Source organism: Acinonyx jubatus, chromosome D2 (genome assembly GCF_027475565.1).
Source record: "Acinonyx jubatus isolate Ajub_Pintada_27869175 chromosome D2, VMU_Ajub_asm_v1.0, whole genome shotgun sequence".
In the NCBI taxonomy this organism is placed as follows: Eukaryota; Metazoa; Chordata; class Mammalia; order Carnivora; family Felidae; genus Acinonyx; species Acinonyx jubatus.
Window position 1 is genome coordinate 63,318,443 of NC_069393.1, and position 23,528 is coordinate 63,341,970.

General features: G+C 42.7%; 1 protein-coding gene across 4 annotated transcripts in view; it reads right to left on the reverse strand.

The window, feature by feature from the left end:
- SORCS1 (sortilin related VPS10 domain containing receptor 1) overlaps positions 1-23,528 on the reverse strand; it is a 502,497-nt gene that overhangs the window by 296,667 nt on the left and 182,302 nt on the right. For all 4 annotated transcript variants that reach the window (XM_027063022.2, XM_015082978.3, XM_027063024.2 and 1 more), the window contains exon 2: positions 20,608-20,675. In XM_027063022.2, the coding sequence (XP_026918823.1) occupies positions 20,608-20,675 (68 nt within the window). The remainder of the gene's footprint in view (positions 1-20,607; positions 20,676-23,528) is intronic.

Consider the following 23,528-nt stretch of genomic DNA (forward strand, 5'->3'; position numbering starts at 1 on the left):
AGCTTCTGGAAAAGTAAATCACTGAAGAAAGGCTATTTTGCAGTCTTTCTGGTTCATTTTCCCTCCATTGTTTTAGTATCCTGAGTGCATGGAAAATCAAACTTTGTCACTCACAGTGCTGTTCTTGGCTGAATTTTGGAGCAGTCAGCAAGGTTTCTACAACAAACGAATGACCACACACACTTGTGAAGGTATATGCGCACGCGCGCGCGCGCGCGCGCACACACACACACACACACACACACATACACCAGAATAATCAGAACCCTCCGTTGCTGATATTCCAGCCAGAAGGATGAAAATAAATGGTGTACGGTCATTAAAACTCCCAAACCAATAATTTTGAGTATGGTGTCAAATGAATGATGGCTAAGCGAAAAGAGGTCGAAGGGTTCCCTCTGCTTAAACAAATGAATTAATTAAAGGGTTAAGACCAATTGGTTAGAAAATCATCACAAAAGGTCACTCTTAACAGAGTCATTATGCTTAGAGTAAACAGTTATCAGCTTATCCTGCAAAATAAGTGTCAGGGCTGCTGTATGTTTGAATACAAATTATTTACAGAACCCTCTGCTAGCCTTGCCTCATTTTGCCTCTGGGAATATGCAGAAGCTGGCCTGTGTAGGTTTATGCATGTATGTGCACACTTGTGCATCTCATTAAAAATTACCATCTTTGCATGAAAGAGAATGGCCAGCTCCAAGGCCATAGACAGGAGAGCTCTACTGATGGTATCAGTACTTAGATCAAGTGTGTCTTGTTTTGTGTTTTGTTTTTTCTTAGAATCTGGAAAGACACACTGGTTCTCAGAGGAGTAAGGACTCTCATTTTGTTTTAAGTTTATTATTTATCTTAGAGAGAGAGAGGAGAAAGAGAACAGCAGAGGGAGGGAGAGAGAGAGAATCCCAAGCAGGCTCTGTGCTGTCAGCACAGAGACTGATGTGGGGCTTGAACTCACGAACTGTGAGATCATGGCCTGAGCAGAAACTGAGCAGAAACCGACTGAGCCATTCAGGTGCCCCTGTTTTGTTTTGTTTTTTTGATCACACTGTTAGGTAAGGTTTCTAAGTGAAATTTCTATCAAAAGTTTAGGAGACCTAGTGTCCTAATGCTTCCCATGACCTCTCCAACTCATATCTGCTCACAGCTTTAGTAGCCAAAGGCAGACAAGAGGGAGTCTGCCTTTCAAAAACAGGATAATCTTATCAGATTTCAGTGGAGCTTTGAGATCAGAACTTCCCGGAGTTGAACTATGGTGAAGCTGGCTATGTGATATATTAAAATGCAGATACTGTGGCCTTTGGATCCCCCCAAAATATACGTGTGTGATTCTGGAAAAGCCATATGCTGTGGGGTAGAATCCTGGGAAGATAAACACTGTATGGTTTCTTTCCTAATTCTGAGAAGACCTGGAGATTCTTGTCCTGCTCTTTGTCTCCTGGCGGACTCTGAAGGTTCAATAATATTTGGGAAGAGGGTTCACTCAGATACTACCCAGAACACTCCAGAAATATTCTTTTGGATCTTTATTCATTCACTCAGCTGGTCATTTAATTTTAATGAGCCTACTTGATGTGGCAGGCACTCTAGTAGGCGAGGGACACACAAAGCCACATTGTCCTACCATCAAAGGGTTTACAGTAGAGGCAAGACAGAAAGGTGACAAAATGCATCTAATGCGATGAAGCTAAAAGCAGCTGCAAGAACAGGGTCTCAGAACTCATTGGGGGGGGCATGGAAGTGGGTAGGGGGAATACTTGGTCAGAAAGGCAGAAAACTCTGTTTCACCATGCTGGACTCCAGTGTGAAGTTCTTCCTCTGGAAGTTGGCAATCACCCCAAGTGCACAAATACAGATGTTTGCTTGTTTCTAACTCCTGAACCGGAGAGCCACCAGCTCAGAGGCATCATCACGGGACAGCCTCCTGCAGTTTTCATGGATCATGCCTTATGAATAATGGAAACTTTCAAGAATGATTTTGGTTTAAGATCAGGGATAAGCCCTTTCTGTGGGGCTGTGTATGTCAGCACTCCGCTCTGGTAAATTATCTGTAGACAGCATAGTCTATCAAAATGAGCACACCACTGTTTATTTTTTCCAGCCTGCCATGCTGTTTATTAACCGCCATCCATTATTTTAAAAACATTTCTGGAATCAAAGGTAAGAGGAAAGAGAGAAACAAAAGGGTGATAAGAGATAAATGCACCACAAATCTAGATTGCATATGCCAGTGAGATAGCACAAATGTCTGGGGAAAAAAATGCAGATTCTTCCAGAACAGCAGGAATAGTCACAGGCTTGCATGGTTCCAGGAGGTTCAAAAAAGACAGGGTTTAGGGACAATGACAGTTACAGTCGGGAGGTGTTCTCATGGCGAAATGATGTGTCAAGCAGATCAGTTACCCATCTGATCCCTCATTTCTGGAACAGTGACATTATGTGAATTTTTGGTCCACCCCCATGTTCCCTTAAAAGCATACTAGGTATGATATTAATATACGCTACAAGTATATTATTATTTTTGAGAAGTGTGTGACATTTTTTGAAATACCTGGAGATACCCTAAGGTTTTTAAAAACAGAGTAGAAATCACTGGCTTGAGTAAAAATGACTTCACATGTAGCTGCTGATAGGCCCCCTGATACCATTCATCTGGCATCTAATCACCCTTCCTTGAAGCACCTCACAGCCCTCCTGTCACCCTGTGTTATTACTGGAATTCTGAGTTGTTATCTTACATTGTCACTCAGTGACAAAGCAAAGGTATGTATTGTTGCCTTGGAGTGATAGCAATCTTTCCCCCTCCTCCTCAACACATGTGTGTGCCTACTGACTACAGCACAAGGTATGTTAGCTTTTTAAACAAAAGGACACGTTAGTGGGACTCAAGAAGTAAAGAAGAAGAAAATGTCAACGTCCAAGAAAAACAAAGCAACATGATTTCGAAGAATTCAGACAAAGTTTTGCTCTAAGGACATCCTCAACAAACACCCAGAATGATCCTGTCTCCTCTCCCATCCGAAGAATCGGAAGTACCTTCAAGGTGAGCACTCCCCCCTTGGCGGCAATGGCAGTAGTGAGCTGGTTTGCACCAACACCGTTGCGAAGCAAACACTTCAATAGGAATTAGCGTCCAATTCAAACCACCTTCCCAGGGCTGCCTCCTCATTTCATAATGTTATGGAACAATTACCAAATGTTGCAATTCTGAAACCAGTCTGAGACCCAGGCCTCTGCAATTTACAACATATCCAGAGTCTTCGTCAACATTAATTTTCTCTGTCCTAATTTACATGTTTTCTTTCACACTACAAAAGGATCTAAGTTTATGATTTACATGGAGAGCACGGCTGCATTTCAGGACTAGATGCAAAAAAGATTACACTCTTAATGTGGATGATAAATTTGCATCCTTGTTAAAGTAGAATATTTTAGCCATGACAAATGACAAGATGGGAGAACATGCTCACTGAAACTTGGATGCCCAGAAGTAAGTAATTGGCAACATTAGCAAGCAGCCCGGTCATGTAAAGCCCGGGAAAATAGTGGATCAAGCGTTCATTGATTCTGTGTGTCTCTCACACATTAAAATCCCTTGGGTAGCTTTTAAACTACCTATCTCCTGGGCTCAGTCCCAGAGATTCAGATTCCATTGATTTGGGGTGGGTACACACACATATTTTTAAAAGCTGCCCAGGAGATTCTAATGTGCCCAGCATTAAGAGCCACTGACTATGAAATATACTTAGCATATTGCCAGGCGTATGATCAATAAGACAGAAAATAAAATGAAATCAGTGATTTATGAATTCACTGATTCATTAAAGAGATACTTATTGAGTATTCACTATGTGGTAGGCATTGTTCTCTGTTCCAGTGCTACAAGGCAAAAGTTGCAAACCAAACACTGATTCTCAAGGAGCCCAGGGTCTAGAGAATTGCAATGACACTAGGTACATCTGGGATGTCCCCTGCCATGTTGGAGCAAATACAAAGGTCAAGTTTTCCCTGCTCCAACTTCTAACTAAGAATAACTACCTCCAGATCACTTTACAACTTGAAGAACATGTGGATCATCATGATATCTGGTTACCAGATAATTAGAACAACCGTAGCTAAGGAAAGCATTTTTAAAATCCTCATCTTACAAATTTACAAAATTTACAAAAGTGAGGCCCACAGCGGCTTTTCAGTAAATGATAGCTAGCTCTTTTCCCTCTTTTCCTTTACAATCAGAAGACCTGAGTTTCCATTGTTTCTACCTCTTAAAACGTATCAGACAAGTCTTAAAAATTTTTATTTACTCCTTATAGTAACCTGATTGACGGAATTATCATCATCACCAACCTGACATGGAAATCAAGGTTCAAAGACATAAGGTGATGTAGGCAAGCTAATTATTTGTTCTCTGTCATTTTTTAAATGTTTTTTTTAACGTTTATTCATTTTTTAAATAGACACAGAGCATGAATGGGGGAGGGGCAGAGAGAGAGGAAGACACAGAATGTTAAGCAGGCTCCAGGCTCTGAGCTATCAGCACAGAGCCCAAAGTGGGGCTCGAACTCACGGACCGTGAGATCATGACCGGAGCTGAAGTCAGACACTCCACCAACTGAGCCACACAGGCACCCCTGTTCTATGTCATTTTAATTTCGAGTATGGGGTTTCTAATTTAGTGGCCATAAAACCAGGTTACTACCTGCAAACCCAGAGTGAGTTTGCCTGCTTCTGTCTACCTCTAATAAGCTAGCAACAAGCTATCATGGAGACATGTAAGGCGAAAAAAATCTAAAATAAGGGTATTAATATCTTCTCATTAGCATTCCAAAATATATGAGGACATGTGCTTTGAGCAACACAGCTATTCAGAGCAATGATTCTTAGACATATGGAACATCAAAGCTATCGTGACAATCAGGGTCCATCTAGTATATATTTTCTTCTTATAAATGAGGGGCCTGGGACTCTATGGAATAAAATGATTTGGCTAGGATCACACAATTAGTGGCAGTGCTAAGATTAGAACACACGATGTGTTCATACCAACTTTCAAACATGCACGAGACATGCTACTTATTTTCATAGGAATGACTAAAGTAGTGGTAAATCTTTAACAGATTTAATACTTTGACGTATTTGCAAAAGTTTGAGGAAAGTCTATGATGAAACTTATTCAATTTTCATTTAGAATTTCTAACATTTCTGAAAACTACTCTGAAAGGTAAGAGTTAAAAATTGAAAAATTGGCAGCCTGGAAACGCTGTTCTTTTTTTGGTTTTGTTTTCTAGGTTTGTTTTTGCTCTTGTTTTGTTTTTTTAAGCTTTGTTCTTTTTTTTCCTATTTTTTTTTTGCAAAATTTATTTATTTATTTTGAGAGAGACAGAGACAGCACAAGTGGGGGAGGGGCAGAGAGAGAGAGGAAGGCAGAAGATCTCATGCAGGCTCCACACTGTCAGCGCAGAGCCTGACACAGGGCTTGAACTCATGAAACCGTGAGATCATGACCTGAACCAAAACCAAGAATGGGACGCTTCACTGACTGAGCCACCCAGGAGCCCCTAAGCTCTGTTATTTTGAATACACACTTTTATCACCATCTAGGGCCACATTTGAATGTGAGCTACTCTCTTCTACCTCCTAAAAATCTGCAAAAGTGCTGTGTAGTATGATGCAGGAAGCTAACTATTCTTAAATGCAGATTAATTGCTGAAAATCTCAATTCCCCTCGTTTCTTTCAGTTTGGTCTTCCAAAGCATCCGTTGTGACATGGGCACTTCATCAAGCTCTTTCCTTCCTATGTCCAATTGGGTCCTGAGTGGTAGCTAATGGCCACTAGTTGTGTGATTCTCTGAGGAAAAAACAACAGGATTGGTACTAACTCACAACCCCAGAATCCTATGCCCAGAAAAGAGCACAAAACTGAGATGAAATGCAGTGAGAAGACACTCAAGTCCACAATAGGAGCCAAGATTGGGTGAGCCCATCTGAGAGGCTTTCTCTCAGCCCTGGTGCGATTTTCAGCAGCTTGAAATCAAAGTCTTCAGCCACCAAGAAAAGAACAAAGTATGAAAATACTATTGATAGAGGAAACTTACACTTACTGAGCCCTACTGTGCATCTGCAGCTGCAAAAATGATTTTTCCTCACAGCAAACCTACACGAGATGTGCTTACAGGGAACTAGGTTTTCATGGACACTGGGAAGCCGGAAGCTGAGCTCTTGTTCAGGGATTTATTGAACCCTGATTTCCTCCACAGATCAGATGATGACAGGCTTGGCATTAGCCCCGGAGGAAAATGAAAACTTACAAGGAAGTATCAAATACAACGATTGTTCTTGAATATAATGTAAGCCTCAACTCTAAAAGCATCATCAAAATTCAAAATACCAGATTCTCAGACATGGCAGCAAACTATCCTTCACGGACAAAATCACTAACAGTTCTTTGTGACCACCCTGTTTTTGATCGATTTTTGCCTTTGGTTAAATACAATAAAAACTCAGTCCAATCTTAAATTAGCATATTTGTGTTCCTTTAAATCTGAAATGCTGCAGGTTATCAGCCCCATGTATCAGATGAGGGAAATGAGGGCTCAAGAGGGTAATTAGACATTTCAACTCTACCTTCTCCACAAGGACAAAGAATCCGTAAGAAAGGAAGGGTAACATTATTTCCGGTGGGTACAGGGACTCTTGGGTGACATAAAGTGCCAAATCTACAAAGAAAGCTGGCCCTGGAACTAGAGGGAAGAGGAACCAAAATGCACAATTTAAATCTGCTCTAGGTTCTGAAGCCTATTTCAGGGGCTTTTCACACCCCACATCCACCAGCTTGATGTTTTCCATTATTAACTAGATTGGTACCTGTACCTTGACCTTCGCCCAACTACAATGGGTCTCTGGAATAAGAGAAATCACTCTAAGTTTCAGTTCGAATATGTCCTGCAGAGCTGTATCTGGAACAGATGAGGAACACAGATGAATCAGTACCCAAGAGCAAAGGGCAAATTGATGTACCCCAGGCTGCCATGCTGGCTAGTGAAACTGAAATCATTAGAACCGTCAAGGAGGCAAGACCCTTAGCTGTTCCATGCTGGCCAAAGCCTGGACAGTAGCCAACTCCAGTAGCACCCCCTCCGCAGTCCCAAATGTTTCCTGGTGACCGGGGGAACAATCGTATCATGTTGGTTTTAAACAAGCCAATGATAAGTAAGAAGGGCCTTTTTGAGCAAGAGTCTTCCAGTTTTGCAGACACTCTAAAACTGACCCAATTATTTTAAAGTAGTAGATATAGGCAGAGTCCACAGATTCCTATGTCATCTCAGCATCAGAGCATCAGCTTCTTTGCAGAGCTTCCAAGAAGGGGAAATTAGAGGCCAGACCTCTATTAAGAGTACAGCAGTAACCACAATCACTAGATGTCAGCAAAACTCTGATTGCTAAGGCCACTACAGACTGGGATCAACTGTCGCCTGGTAAAAGTATAGTAACCATGTTATAACATCCATTTAAGTTTTGAAGAGACAGGTTGTTGGGATGGCTTTCTGCCACCCAACAAGAGGAAATGGCCCAAGCAATGGAGAAGGGAGAGGGTGGTTTAAATTCTCACACTTCTTTGGGGTCAGATGTGATAGATCGCCAACTGGGAGAAGGGAAGAATAAACCGAGAAAGGGTGATCTAGGAAGTTGCCAAATGACAATATAAGTGAGAAAACAAATTTCAGAATCATTACCAATCAAGTAAGGGTTTTCAGATGAAAAAACCTCCTTGCCCCACCAAAGAAAAGAATTTATACATCAACTTATAACAGGCCTGGCTAATCCCAGCCCCCAATTATTTCCAAGTGTATCTTTCTGGTATAACGCAGCAAGCATAAATTTCCTGATTAATATAGTGTAGAGTTGGGGATGGAGAAGACAGACTTCTGTCAAGCCACCTTATTTCTTTCAAACTCAAAGAGTTAAAGCTAAGTTCACACTGGTCTGTCTCAATGTTCGTATTTGAAAGGGACGATGAAGCAGGACACTCAAAGATAAATTCTTTTCAAAAAGCTCTTTTAAGTCTTGGTCCCCAGAAATGCTGGCAGAAATAAATATACATTTTTCAAAAGAAAAAAAAAAAGTCCTGTGCCTTTCATGAATTGATTGCATCTCCTGCTTCTGCAAGCTAAGAAGTCATAATCCTCTGCAATCACAGATTGTTTGAAGCCAATAAACCAAAGGTGATGACCTTGCTAATACATCCCAGCAGGAGGAAGAAATAAAGCCGTGCTGAGGAATAACTCTTTGGCACACCATTTCCCTTTGGAAAGAAGAGAACGGAACGGAAAGTGCCCCAGCTTGATTTATGGATGAACAGCATTTCGGGAAACCTCACCTGAAATCAGAAAAAGGGTTTTCTCAAGTTCTCCAGTAATGCTGCTTTTGTTCCTCTTGTCCGAGGACACACAGGGCAAGCCCCCACCCCTGGATACCAGCTTCATTGACATGTACAACTCCCCTAGCCTCTGCTCCCAGTGAGGCCCGTCTATAATGATGTCCCATGTTCCTCTACCTAAAGTTAATTCTCTGGTGACAGCACAGCACTCAGGATCAGGAACTCCCATGGGCTCAACATATATTTATTTTATACAACTCTCTAACGCTAACAGGACAAGTAACTAGGACACACGGATGGGAATAAATTCATCTTCCTTTTATAATCATACCCACTTCTGACACTCACAGAGGCATCGCCACAGACATGCAGCATAAAAGTGTCAATCTACATGCTGAACTCAAATTAATATTTCTCACCTCCTTTATGTGCAATGTCAATAAGTGACAGCAATAACTGACAATTGAATTCAATGACAGAGGGAAGTTAACCTTTGATTACCTATGATATATGGTATGAGACAAGCTTTACATAAATTAGTTAAGTCCATAGATAATTTTTTTTAAATCTCCTTTCCCCAATACATTTACCCCAGTGCTCCATTTTACTGAATACATACAACAAGCCAAGAATTGTGCTTGGCATCAGGGATACAAAATTGAGCAAGACAGCAGGCGACCTTCAAAATATTCCCAGTAAGGGAAATAAATATAAAGAAAGTACTTACAATTCAAAGTAATGCATTCAAAAAGGAAAATGTGTCTAACAGTAAGAGTTAGCACAGGAGTAGTAATTTATTCTCTGTATGAAGGGGGTGATCAGGGAAGGAATCACACAAGATTCCCCATGAGGTTCAAAGCCTGGGCCCTGGACCAGAAAGCCTGGATCCAGATCTCTCTTCTCTACTGCTTAATACCCCTTTGACCCTATGGACAAGCTTCCTCATCTATAAAATGGGTATAATAATAGTACCAACTCATAGGGTTATTGGAAGAATTTAATTTATATGTATAAAGCACTCTTAAGAGAAGTCCGTGACACATCGTAAATAGCCAGTATAAATAGCTATTGTTTTTATTTATTAGATAAATCGAACACAGGAGAAAAGACCTTTCAAACAAACATGACCATAGAAGTATAAGATCCAATGTTTCTGTTTCTTTGTTTTGCATCCTTTACTGAGTGCTCAGTAGATGATACACATTTAACCTAAATGTCACCATAGTCCTCTGATAGTCCTATGAGATAAATACTATTACAACCTCTTTTTTTTTTCCAGATGAGGAAATGGAGCAGAGATTAAGATGCCTCCCCTGAACCTCAGAGTTAGCAAGTGGACAGAACCTGGATTCATGTGTGGGCAGTTCAACATCCAAGCCCAAGTGCTGACCTGTTTGTGGACCAGCCTTCCAAGAAGAAACGTTGTTTGGCAAAACCTTCAGGGAGTTCACCATGGTGGGAACATATAATGATCTTCCTTTATTTATTAAGAATTTTTTAATGTTTATTTTTGAGAGAGAGAGAGGGAGGGAGAGAGACAGAGCACAACTGGGGGAAGGGCAGACATGGAGACACAGAATCCAAAGCAGGCTCCAGCCTCTAAGCTGTCGGTACAGTCCCTGACGCTGGGCTTGAATTCACGAGCCATGAGATCATGACCTGAGCCGAAGTTGGCGCTTAACTGAGCCACCCAGGCGCCCCATGATCTTCCTTTATTGAGAGTTCTAATAACTGGAGTGACCAAGTTCAAGGAATATGGTTATTTGAGAGGAGAGAGACAGGAGAAGCCGAAGGCAGAATTGAGAATCCAGAAAATTAAATCCCAGAACTAGACTTTTAAAGAAAAAAGGAACAAATCATTGGCGCGGGCTCCAGGGGACACTGTGGGAAGAAAAACAAAAGTGACCAGAAATAACTCAACATCGCTTCAGTATGACATGTGGGCTGGTCTCTGTCTCTGTTTCTCTTTATTTCTCCCTCTCTCTCTCTCTTAACACAGGTAAGGCAGTGACTACCACATGTGGCTAATAGACAAGTCTTAGGTCTTGAATGTAAGACCTACCTGGAGGAAAGCTACTATAACCAGTTTGAGGATGCTGCTTAGTGTTCCCCAAAGATGTGGAGGTAAGTTGTCACTCACAAATACCTAGGAATGTGGGGGACCTCACAAGTATATCCAGTCGTTCCATACACATGCAGAAAAATAGAAGCTCGTTCTCCCACAGAGCTGAGTGGATTTCTTAACAGCAACTTTAAGAAAAGGCTTTTCTGATAAACTCCACCTGCTCCAGCCACTTCCTTTTCACAACATCCGCTGGGGGCGAGATATGTTCTAAGTCTAATATTATAAAAAGTCACACGCCTCTGGGTATTATTTCTTCAGTGTTCTTTAAGCTTATCAACATGCTTGGATTGGGGGTTCTGCTGTTTCACCGCTTGTCTTCCCCCAATCCCAAACTTCCTTTCTTCTCGATTTGGCACGGACCCCCTCATGTACTGCTGCAACCTCCCCTCAGCTCTCACGTCCTGTTGTCCTTCTTCAACAACTCTCAGGAACTACATAAGCAGCCGCCTTCTTGAGCATTACACAAGGCTCACGGTAGTGAAAGCACAGCCACACTGAGTGTAGTCTGTAGCCTCAGCTGGGATCTGAGCATGCCCAGCACTGCACCTGCAGGCCCCTGAGAAGTCCCGCTTCCTGCCTCCGCAGCAGCTCTTCCAAATTATTGAACCCCATCTCCAGCCCATTTCCATTCACCGTAAAGCCAAATGTCAGGAACTCTCTCAACTCCTGGTCTCCCAGGAAAGTTGATCTATGTGTGCCCCACTCCGGCTTCCCTGTGTGGTAAAAGAAATGCTCCTGCTGTGCTCACCCCTCAGCCCATTCTGATCTACATGGCTGAACAGTCCCCCATATGAGCTCCTAACACATACCCTCTCTGCCACTCGATCTCCTACCAGTTTCATTCACTCTGAGGTTTTCCTGCATTTTCAACATCTTATTTATTCCCCTATAAAACATGGTCAGCATCGCCCTCTCTTAAGGAAAGGAAGGCATTCCTTTAGCCTATGACCTCCTTTATGGAAAAATCAGCTCCCTTCCTTTACTTCCCTTCACAGCTGCTTTCTTAGAGGAGTTGTCTCCATACCCTTTTCTCATCACACACAGTTGCAGGTGCTCAGTAGACAGCAGTGGAGCAAATGTATATGCAGTAACAGCCTCACCATCCATTGCACTATGCAAGACACTAGCAGGAAAGTCATTGTAGAAATGCCTCTTCTTCACACCTTTTCACTCCTCCTATTGGTCCTATTGGTTTTCACTGTATAAGATCCACTGGAATCATCACCCCCTGCCAACCATATCCCGTACTCCATTTCTTCATGCTTCCCCACCAAAAAACCCCAAAAAAACAAAAACAAGTCAGCTCATTTTCCTCTCTTACTTTACTGACTACTGTTCTCATGGTCAATAGTCTCGCTCTTTTCCAACTGAATCCTCAACATGATACAGAGGTCAGTTTTTCCCCCTAAAATTTACATTTCATCAAGTCTTTCCCTTGCTCCAAACTTTCAATGATGCATTACTTCCTCTGGGATAAATGTCAGAATATCTAGCACAGCTGAATATGGACTGGCCCATTTCAATTTTTCCAAAATCATTTCCATATACTCCATCCACACACAAGACCATGTTGTGATCTTGTGTAGTCTCCTTAAGACGCCATGTCAACAGCATGTACAGGTGCCTAGAATACGGTACACAATAAATAAATAGCCTCTTTTACTGGCTTGATTCCTATTCGTTCGTCAAGAGTCAGATCAGGTATCGTCTCATCCATGAAGCTTTCCCTTCCCCGACACAGAGCATGTTGTGGTGCTTCTATTATGGTACTTGACACATTAATCTCTCATTTATTTATCTGTCTCTCCTACCAGACTGTGAATTGCTTCAGGGCAACAATCAGATCTTATTCATATCTGGATTCACACCATTTAGCATCATTCTAGGTGTGTACTTATTTATACATTCAGTTAATTTGACAAACCTCACTTGAACGTCAATGTGCCAGGCACTTTCCCGAGCATGTGAGAAAAAACAGAAAGCAAACCAGACAAGGTGTCTGCCCTCAGGGAGCTTATATTCATTCTAGTAGTGGGCATGAGCCAATGACAAGTAATGAATAAAATCATCACAGATCAGGACATGTACAGTGAATAAAATAAGCAAAGAGATGTGATGGACAAAAACAAGGGTCCTCTTTAAAATAAGGAGGATGTAAATGCCTTTTCAAAAATAAGGTGGTGTTCAGGCTGAGACCTGAAAAATGAGAAGTTAGTCATGTTGACTGAATAATGAGACTGTATATAGTTACACATGATAATTAAATTCTGTACCTTGTGAACTTCTTGGGGTCTAGTACACAGTTCTTTACTCAAAGACAGTGTAGTAAAGTGGTAATTAACATTCTAAGTACTTCCTGAATCTCTAACTAGTTTTAACCTTGGATGTTAGTTCCTCCACTTTCTCTAGCAAAGTTTTTTTATTTCCTGGGCTCGTATTGATAATGTTTCTAGAATATCAGGGCAATGAATGCTTTTGCATGTATCTCATCTACTGCTTGCTGAAGAAAGAAATAGGAAACTCCACAGAGAGTCAACCGTTGAGGCAAACGAGGCAAATGATGAGTGCAGAGGTACAATCAGAGGCTGACTCTCACAGAGAGGTCAGGAAGGTCCGCAGAGTCTGCAGGCAGAATGCAGCCAGATCCTTGTAGAAACAGCCTCCATGTGGGGATGCAAGAAGGTTTTGTCAGAGCTGAGGGTGCTGACAAGCATTCATGGTGCTCTATGGACAAACTGGGTTCCCACAATTGAATCTGGGCTTTTCACTCTGGGCGCTGGCTGTGCGCTTACTCTTTAGAATGCATGTCCTGGGGTTTCACCAGATCATGCAACACATTACTCGAAATGGCATCCCCTACATGGAGGGCATTAGGGTAAAAGTTTAGGATATAAGCAAGTATAAGACATAGACCTGGCTTTCAGAAACCCTGAACCATTTCTTAATATGCTTCTTTTTAAAATTTTTTTTAATGTTTATTTATTTTTGAGACAGAGGGAGACAGAGTGCGAGTGGGGGAGGGGCAGGGAGACAGGGAGACACGGAATCTGAAACAGGCTCCAGGCTTTCAGCTGTCAGCACAGAGCCCGATGCAGGGCTTGAACCCACGAACTGTGAGATTGTGACCTGAGCCGAAGTTGGACGCTTAACCGACAGCCACCCAGGCGCTCCAATATACTGCTTCTAAGCAAAAAAAAAAAATTAATGATATTTATTGTGTGCCAAGTTCCGTGAGTGTCAAACAAACAAAAATAACTAAGACCTAACCATAGCCTTTGAGTTCGGAAAGAGGTCAGAATGGAAATAGGCGAACACAGACACTAATTCATGCATAACGTTTGCATTGTATTTGCCACACTTCAGAAATCACCTGCTGAGTGTCTGCCCTTCAGTAGATTTTCAGTTTTTGCAGGGAAGAAACAATTATTTACATGTTCCTTCCTTGCCAGTGTCTGCCTCGCACAGTGCCTGGCACAGAATAGGGGGCTATTTGGTATGTGCTAAACTAAACCAAACGAATATATATCTAATAACCATCCTAAGACAAAGATATGTAACACACTATGGGGTTACTGAGTAAGCAACAATTTACTTTTGCTTCAGGGGGAGGCAGGTGGGAACAGGAGGTCTACAGGTCCACAGAGCAATAAATATATGAAAAAGTGTTCAGCATCACTAGTGGTCAGAGAAATACCCATTAAACCACGCAGCGATTAAGACACCATTTCTACTAAAAAGACCAGCAAAATTTTAAATGGAATTAAATTAAAACTAAAACTTTAAATTCAACTTTTAAATTGAAAATAGCCGGCACTGGTGAAACCATCAGGAAGTATGTAACTTATTGCTGCTGTTTGGTATGTGAATTATTCCCATCTTTTCAGAAAGTCACCTGTTTGTGGAAGCACTATGTGTAATCGCAAATACCGTGGAAATGAGCTATAGATCCATTAAAAACATAACGGGAGGTGGGGCGTCTAGGTGGTTCAGTCGGTTAGGCGTCTGACTTCAGCTCAGGTCATGATCTCACGGGCTGTGAGTTTGAGCCCCATGTTGGGCTCTGTGCTTAAAGCTCAGAGCCTGGAGCCTGCTTCAGATTCTGTGTCTCCCTCTCTTTCTGTCCCTCCCTGGCTCATGCTCTGTCTCTCTTGCTCTTAAAAATAAAGAAATAAAACATAAAAAAAAATTTTAAAAAGGTAACAGGAGGCACAGGCTAGCAAAGATCGGTTCCTGGCTGCATGATGCTGAGCGTTACTTAACTCTCCAAGCCTCCCTTCTCTCATGTGTAAACTGGGGACACAGGCAATGTCTATTTTGCAGTGTTGGTAGGCAGGTAGACAGCACTGAGAACATTTTCTGGTGCACATGAAACAGTGCATAAGCTGATTAGGACATCGTTGCTTAATCCAGCATACAACCTCCACACTATTTGATGCTTACAAAGCTGACTTTTTTTTTCTAATGTATTCATTTAGACAGACACCCATGACTCATTATTAAGTAAAACAAACAGGTTATCAGAGTCCTGTGGATACTTACTCCTATTTTCTTAAACAAATGAAAAAAGTGATGCTGAGATAGTCATATATATATATATATATATATATATATATATATATATATATATATATATAATTTTTTTTTGAGTTGGGTCCTAATGGTATGGACAGAATCACCAAAAGCTCTCAGCATCACCTACCTCAAGAAAGCTAGACATGTGTGAAGAGTAAGAGACTATTAAAATTTTTATTAGTCTCTGCATTGTTTGGCTTATTATAATGAGCATATATTACAGTAAGGTTTAATGCAATAAGCTTATAACTCCAGGAGCCACAGCAACTCCACATGATACAAATATGGAAAGGGAGTGAAATTTAGAAAGCTTAAAAGAATCCAGAACCTAAAGCAGCTCCTGGTCCTGCTGGGGAGTGTGGCTCTCCCCTTGGGGCCCCTGGAAAGGCACTAAACGTTGGCCTGCACGGGGCTGAGGAACATCATCAGAGCTGCGTGACATAAAGAGCCCTCCTGTGGGGAAATCACCACACTCGAGCTTGATTCTTTTCATTGTTTTTTCTTTTCTTTTTTTTTTTTTCAATTCTTTTTCTTTTTTTTTTTAGGGTGGGTATTCCTATTTCATATCCTTATTTTTGTGGTTGACAGAATTTTGTAGCAAACCATCCTACAAAGCAGGGACTGAGAACCTGTGCCAAGCTGCCCCCTGCTCTTCCTCTGGATGATGAGTGGGAAGGCCAGACACACTCAGCTAATGTGCCTCAACCACAGGGCTGGCAGAGTCACAGACCTCAGGTAAGCTGCTGTCAGCCTGGACCCCAGGCGCTCTCCAGAGACCCCTCTCTGCAGCCAGCCCCACACAGACGCTGCCCCAAGGCACTCCATGGCCATTCTCTCCACAGACTCCACTGGGAAGCCTCTCTTGATAACTGCAGTGTGAACACCCAAGAAGAAACAAAGATACTCCTGTAATGAGGAGATGGGGCTGGCTCCCGGACTGGAATCAAGCAGAAGTCTAACCATTGTCCCTACCTTAACCCCACGCACCTGTCCCCCCAAAGCAAGTAGTGCTCCTTGAAAAGTACATCATTTGAAGATGTGCTCGGATGCTGGCTTGTGTTTCACCTGAATCTGAACTGGGATACTGGACTTGAAGAGAAGTCAGCCATGTCAGCCGACCTCTAGGACAGAGGCACTGCAGGCTGCGTGTCCCTTGAAGAGTATCCTTTCAGCTGCTTCCAGAATTGCCTAGGGCTTTCTCACCAGCTAAGCCTCTCTCAGCAAAGTGCTGATTACCCTGGCACAAGAGGGAAGAAAGATGAATGTATTTACTCTCAGAGAGACTGTATCTAGATTGTGACATTTTATTTATCTCGACCTTTAAGCTTATCTTGCTCCAATATGGTAAAACCCCCAGTTCCACCAAACCTCAAAGCTTAATCCACTGTAAAGCAGAGAAGATTCTAAGGTGTAGTTAATTGTTCTGTGTCAGATCATCCCCCTTTCCTCTCAGTTTGGTTCCCTGAGTGAACGGCAACACAAAACAAAACAAAATCAACAACTTGCTCCAAGATTAAGGTGTAATCAACGCCAAGACCATCTGGGAGCAAACGCTCATTAATTTAGTAGAGCAGCATCTCACCCCATCATCCAGGGCTTGTTCATACAGCAAGGTGTAAAGCCCTAGGACATCACTACCAGGACAGCTGCCTCTTGGCCTCTTTCCTGTCCTGACACCCCAAGGCATTTGCAACTTGAGCCCTTCTCACTGATCAGAGGGAAAAAGTTGTATAGAACAAGGGCTCACCTGAAAAGCGCATTGGATCTGTTTGTTGGACAAGAAACCATTTCCCGGTTGCCCAGGATTTTTCTGGAATAGGTAACAAGCTGCTAAGAATGTCACAGTGCTTTGAAAATGATACTCATTTCATATATTTATGATTAAAATGTTGTTTGTTCATTTGCTTAGGTACAGAATGAGCCACCAGGAGGCAGATGGGGCTCCAGAAGACAGGTAAGCAGTGAAATGATTGAACTTTATGACTACCCCTGTAAGTGTTTGCACTATTGTTTACTAATTGGATGACCTTGAATACATCATAAAAATGAATTAAGGGGATGCAATAATGCATGTGTAGCACTTGATATCATGCCTGATGCATAGTGACCACTCAATAAAAGTTAGTTTTTGCTATTGTCGTCATTATCACCATTATCACCAGCATCACTGCCATTATCATTAAACCATAAAGGTTGATCATTAAAAAGGATGATCATTAAATCATAAAGGTGCTGAGTTTAAGGATTTAAAGTCCAGTTAAGAAGAGAAAATATACACATGAGCAAAGTAAAGATGGAACACTTATCTTGTGTATGACAGTTTGTGTATTTACACTAGGTTTATCTTATCTTCTTCTGGGTTCTGGCAGTTCTAGGGGGCTGCCTAAGAACCTGATTCAATACCCTGGTTATACACAAGTACATTTATCTCTCATGTGAATGATCCACAGAAATTTGCCCCCTCTAGACAATGAACATCCAAAGGACAGTCAGACAGAGCTCACGTGCTGTCGATCCATGTATCAACCACATTCCTCTCCCTGGACCAGAACAATCTAAGACCTAAAGAAGTTACTCAATACATCTTTGTTGAACAAGTGAATAAGAAAGAACATAAAATCATAGATTTCGCTGGTCTGTTCAAAAATGGTTACTTACTGAGCATCATCTATGGGATAAATCCAGTGCTCTGGACTGTGGATGTAATGAGAATACCTAAACCCTGGTGTGTCCCCAGCAACTGCCCCCCACAATTTTTGGCAGGTTTTTTGAAAATCAAGTAAGAGCTGACGTAGGAAAAAACGAGTCCACACTTAGCACTAGTTTCCTTCAAGCAAGGCTGACCCAGACCTATCTCTTCTTCTATATTAACACCCCCAAAGAGATTCCCTAAAGACAAAACATGGGCATCATGCGGCACCCAAAAATGCACACCCTACCAAAGCATATATGAAGTATTCTAAATATCTTCTTCTTTATGCTTGCCTCTTTTCTAAATTATATTTTCATTAAGCATGGATTATTTTATCAAAGTATTAAAATGATAGTTCTAATGGTATAGAGCACCCATAATAGTTATTTGCCACAAATGACAAGTATAAAATAGGGCATACATGGCAAATGATTATGGCGGGTATATCATAAAATTAAATATATGTGGGTATATTACGTGTGTATACATGCGTGTGTATATATGTATGTGTATCTGTGTGTGTGTATATATGTATATATCCTCCTCTGAAATTGAGGGGTTTGATTGAAGGTAAGATTGAAGGGTCAGCAGATCGCCCCTGCCACACTTTCCTAAGCTTAAGGCCATTGGAGGTTGCTCCTTCAGAAGAAAGACCTGGTATTACTGGTCGTCATTTTTATTTTACTAACCCTCTCCCCTAAGGTGAGAGAACTATTCTCCCTCGGCTGGTCACAGTGGCCCCGTGAGAGGGAAATGGGTGCGGCGAACCTGAGTTTCTGTAGTCTAGGGCAAGCTGTTCCTCCTGGCCCCGGGCATGCCCTTCCCACCACTCAAGTTGAGACTTAGGGCTGCTGATAGCCTCTGTCCCACTGAGACAGAATTGCATATCTTTTAATTTTCTAATATGCTGACAACACTTTATACAGCAGATGCACTGAGGAATAAAAGTTGGCTTTTACTTTCATGTATGTACATGCATTAGAGAAATCTATCAGGGAAGCAGAACCCTACTCAGTCACAGCCTGACGAAGGGGTACTGAATTCAAACAACAGAGCAAGTGTCAGGTTCTTAATGCATTAAAAGAACTGTACTTTTTCAAGCTCCTTCCACATTCCCCACACTTTAATTTAGTGACATAATTTCCTTGGGACAGAAACTCTGCATTACTGACCTTCCAGTTGGAGGAGGAGTTCAATAATCTAAACACCTCACAGCCAAAGCATAAGAGACTCTTAAAAACTGAGAACAAACTGAGGGTTGATGGGGGGGTGGGAGGGAGGGGAGGGAAGGTGATCGGCATGGAAGAGGGCATCTTTTGGGATGAGCACTGGGTGTTGTATGGAAACCAATCTGACAATAAATTTCATATATTAAAAAATAAATAAACAAACAAACACCTCACAACAAACACAAGAACAGGATTCTATCCTTTTCTTTGGTCCGCTGGGGTTTTCCTAAAGCACACAACAATTTATTTTTGGGCTTCTTATACATAGTATGAAGTCTAATGGAAAATAGCCATCAGGTTAAAACAAAATTCAATGAACATCCTTTTTGTGTGGTAGATTCCCTTAGATTTCACAGGGGCAGGCCCTGCGACCAAACTGTTACTATGTAAAGTAACCTCCTCCCCACCACCCCTGTCATTATTCACTATAGCAGGCATGGACCCCTGGCATGAAGGGCAGATTGGAATCTCTCTCCCTAGACTTTAGCCCTGAGACTGAGGACCAGCAGCTAGTCTCTTCTGGTCATGTTAACTGACAGGTGATGAAATTCCCCACTGGTCTTACATGGAGGACACTCGCTAGCTTGTGTCTGCCCCGAGACTACTCCCAGTGTCTCTGTTATTAGTATACCCCTTCCCCCTTTATCTGTGCACACAAGTGTATGTATTCAGGGATGGCTGATCAGAAGTGATATACGCCATGTTTAAGCCATCGTTACACCCAGGGCACTGACCAATCAGACTCTGGGCTGGACGTCAACCCCATGATCACTGAATATCACCCCTGAAGTCATCTCCATCCTCTTCCAGGCCCGGGGACTGTCACAAGATCCAGGCCTAACCAATCAGAGCCAGTGCTCTCCTGTTGGTTTGGGTGTGGACACGTGACATAGGCTGGCAAAGACCCCATCGGGATTAGATCAATAAAGCAGATTTTTAGAAACAAACAGAACATATAGTCCCCAAGAACAAAAGGGGAGAATAGCTGCCTGGATTTCTGAGGACGTTTCTGTCCCTAGTTTCACCCAAACTGCACATTCGCGCTGGTGTTCAGTGAGTTTGTGCTAGCCTGAAGGATCTATGGCATGGCATTCCCCCGGAAAAGAATTTACTGCACCTTCTTACATGTGTGAGGCAACACACTGTGAATCCCAGAGATGAAGGCATGTATGCGAGTGTGTGTGCACACCTGTGCGCTGGTGAGCTGAGGGCCAGGAAGGGAAGCAGTGCAGAATCTACACTGGAAGGTTCCCCGGGCACTGCAAAACCAGAGGTGAGGTTGATCTCCTCTTCAAAGACACCTGCATTCCCTCACTGCTGCTCCAATGAGCTCAAAGATCAGCGAGAACTGAGGGGAACCCAAATGTGTCAGGACAACCTGATGAACAGTTTTGCAAAAAGACCTGTGACCAATACAAACTTAGAAAGAAGGAAGGATCTGGCCTGCCTGGAGATAAATCCCAACCCATGACTAAGGCAAACAGCAAAAAGGGGAGGCAACGAGAACACGTAACTAAAAATCCTCCCACCAGGGAAAAGGGGGTGAGGGAGAGCAGTCTTGGGTGTGATGCTCAAGGAACACAGTAACCGTTAGCTCACTTTATCTACGTACCTCCAAAGCGAGCTCTCAGTGATGCTCCCCAGGTTATAGTCATACAGCTTTGTCAAAATGAGAATCACCTGAAGGCAAAAGAAGAGATCACGGTTAGTCTCCAACAATTACAATCTCATAGCTGTGAAATGGCCCAAGGGAGGACTCAGGATTCCGTTAATAGGTGCTTAACATAATTGAATGAATTGTTACAACACTGCTTATGCTGACTGGGGAAGGGTTTTGCCAGTGCCTTCCTTTAAACCACTCAGACCTGATCCCCTCCCCAACTTCTCTCTGTATCCTGCAGGAAGTGTTACCTGCCCATCCAGGCAATCCTTACCCTCGTGGGCTTAAGGCTTTCAGGGAAGACTAGCAAAGCTGTCAAATGTGCACCCTGCAAGGGGCCGGTGAGCAGATGGTCAGGAAAGAGAAAGGTCAATGTTGTAGCTCCCAGCCCTAGTAGCTGTACCACACTGGGCAGGATGCTTTGCTTCTCTGAACCTCAATATTCCCGACTATTAAAGAAATGGGGGCAGTAATGCTATTGCCTAGAAAGGGTTGCTGTGCGGAGTTAAATTAGGTAATACATGCTAATTATTCTTCAATTTGCATAGCGTTTTTAAATGTCAGTTCCTTCCCTTTCTTTTGCTTTGTAGGTTTGGCTTTATCGATGTCTCCTGATTCTCCACAATTTCTGGGAAAGCCACTGGATGGAATCCATGCTTCCACAGGGCTCAGCAAGAACATTCTAAAAGGAGCATATTTATGCTCTGTGGGGTCCTGAAGCTTACAGGATTTGGGGAACCCTCCATAAGGAGTAGAATATAAACTTATGAATTTAAACTGAGGGACGGGTCCCAGGAAGGGACCTCTGCAGTTGAGGGATACTGACATTTCAGCTTCATTAGCATCACAGCAAACCCCCATCTGATTTGAGCCCAGTGCTGCTGTCCACATCACTCAGAGAAACCCCAACTACTTAGTTCTTTCTTTCACAATTCATTAACCATTTATTAAGAACCCAGGATTCCCCCCCCCGCCACCCCGATGCCCAGGAGAACATAAATACAGATGGGGCCTGCTGGTCTGTGATCCAGTTAGGACAGGACAAGCTCACCAAACAAAACCTAGGTTGAAAGACAGCTGATCTACCCCTCCTCGGTCTCACTGACACTTAGCATGGCAGCTGGGGAAGGCTGCTTCTCCAGGCATCTGCAGTTATACCAAGGGTCCCCCGGGTACCTAGAGCTCATGAGCACCAGGACACTTGGGAAGATTCAACAGAGCAGTGAGTTCCTAACCAGTGATTTCTCAGCCCTCATTTATTCTTCTTACATAAGGACCAGAACTTATAGGTCTGATCCTTTTTCTGTTGAGATTTCCATTTCTCTCCTAATTCTCATAGCCTAGAACATTTGGCCCAGGCTTGCTGTTTCCAATTCAGCAGAAAAATGTTGACATCGACTTCCAGGATTTTCCCGGAAGACCAAGGGATCAGTTCTAGTCACAGTGAGCACAAAACATTCTAACCTTGAATTCCAAGGCAGCAAGCTGCCAAGGAATGCTGAATCCTTCCAAGTTCCACTCTGCTAGCACAGGGCTTGATTAAGGCACAAGCTTTAATGAGCAGATTCCCAACACTTCTTTCACAGCAAGCAAACTGGAACTCTACAACCTTAGGTTTGTTCCAAGTTCACAGGAAGGAAGAAATATGGTAACTCAAAGATGGGCAGAGATCTCAGGACCCATGCTCTAAGGCCACCCCTGTCCTAAACCACAGCACGGGCTTCCTTCAAGGAACTGTTCAAAACTTGCTTACTTTTTTTCTTAATTTTTTTAAGTTTATTTCTTGGGAGAGAGCGAACACAAGTAGGGGAGGGGAAGAAAGAGAGGGAGAGAGAGTCCCAACCAAGTTCTGCACCATCAGTAAGGAGCCCGACCTGGGGCTCAAACCCACAAACCATGAGCCAAAACCAAGAGTCAGGAGATTAACCAACTGAGCCACCCAGGTGCCTTTCAAAACTTGCTTCTTTAGTAAAATGTGAGCATGTGTGAAACACTGGGCACCCTATGGGTACATCAGATGGTGCACCTATGGTGGGGGCATATGCTTAACAGGTCTGCGTGCCAATTAAGTTGCTCTAAGTGCTAAATTTCAATCACCACTATCCCAGGAACACTGATCAGTGGCAGCAGGGTGGCTATTTGTTGGAAGACACAGAGTGATGTTGCCACTCTACCTTGGTATGATTTTACCTAAGAGGCCTACGAATCCTCCACCAAGAAAATGGGGGTGTGGACATAAAGCACTTGTGGGTAGTTGCTCTCTTGTCACAATACAGCAGGAAACTAAATAATGAAGTTCAGTTGGGCACAGGCTGCATCTCTCATCCATCTGACAAGGGAATTCAGAGAGGCCCCAGAGAAGGAAGCTTTTAACCCAGCAGGTAATGGTGCGGAGTCATTCTCTCTCTCTCTCTCTCTCTCTCTCTCTCTCTCTCTCTCTCTCTCTCTCTCACACACACACACACACACACACACACACACATACACAAAGAAACTGTTTAAACAATTCATAGGCAGGTGGGCAGGAAGGTAAAAATCCACTCCCTGACTCTCTTTGAGGGGCTAGTAAAACTAAAATGCCACTGATACACTCAGGCAGTTTATCAATACTGCACCAGAAGAGGTGTCCTTTCTGGCATTCCAAAGCATATCTGCTTGAATCAATCTCATCTTTCTGTTCTCAGAATGAGAGCAAGAAAGAAGGGGAACTGCTAACCTTTAGTTGTGTCTCCAATGGATTCTTTGTAATCTCTCTCTTCCTCTTTTTTCCCCAGTTCACAGTCTATGTGCATTATTTACCCCCATATTTACCCCATATTCGTGGATAGTGATCCATCATTATGTTTAATCTGGTTTGTTGTGGGTTCTTTGTT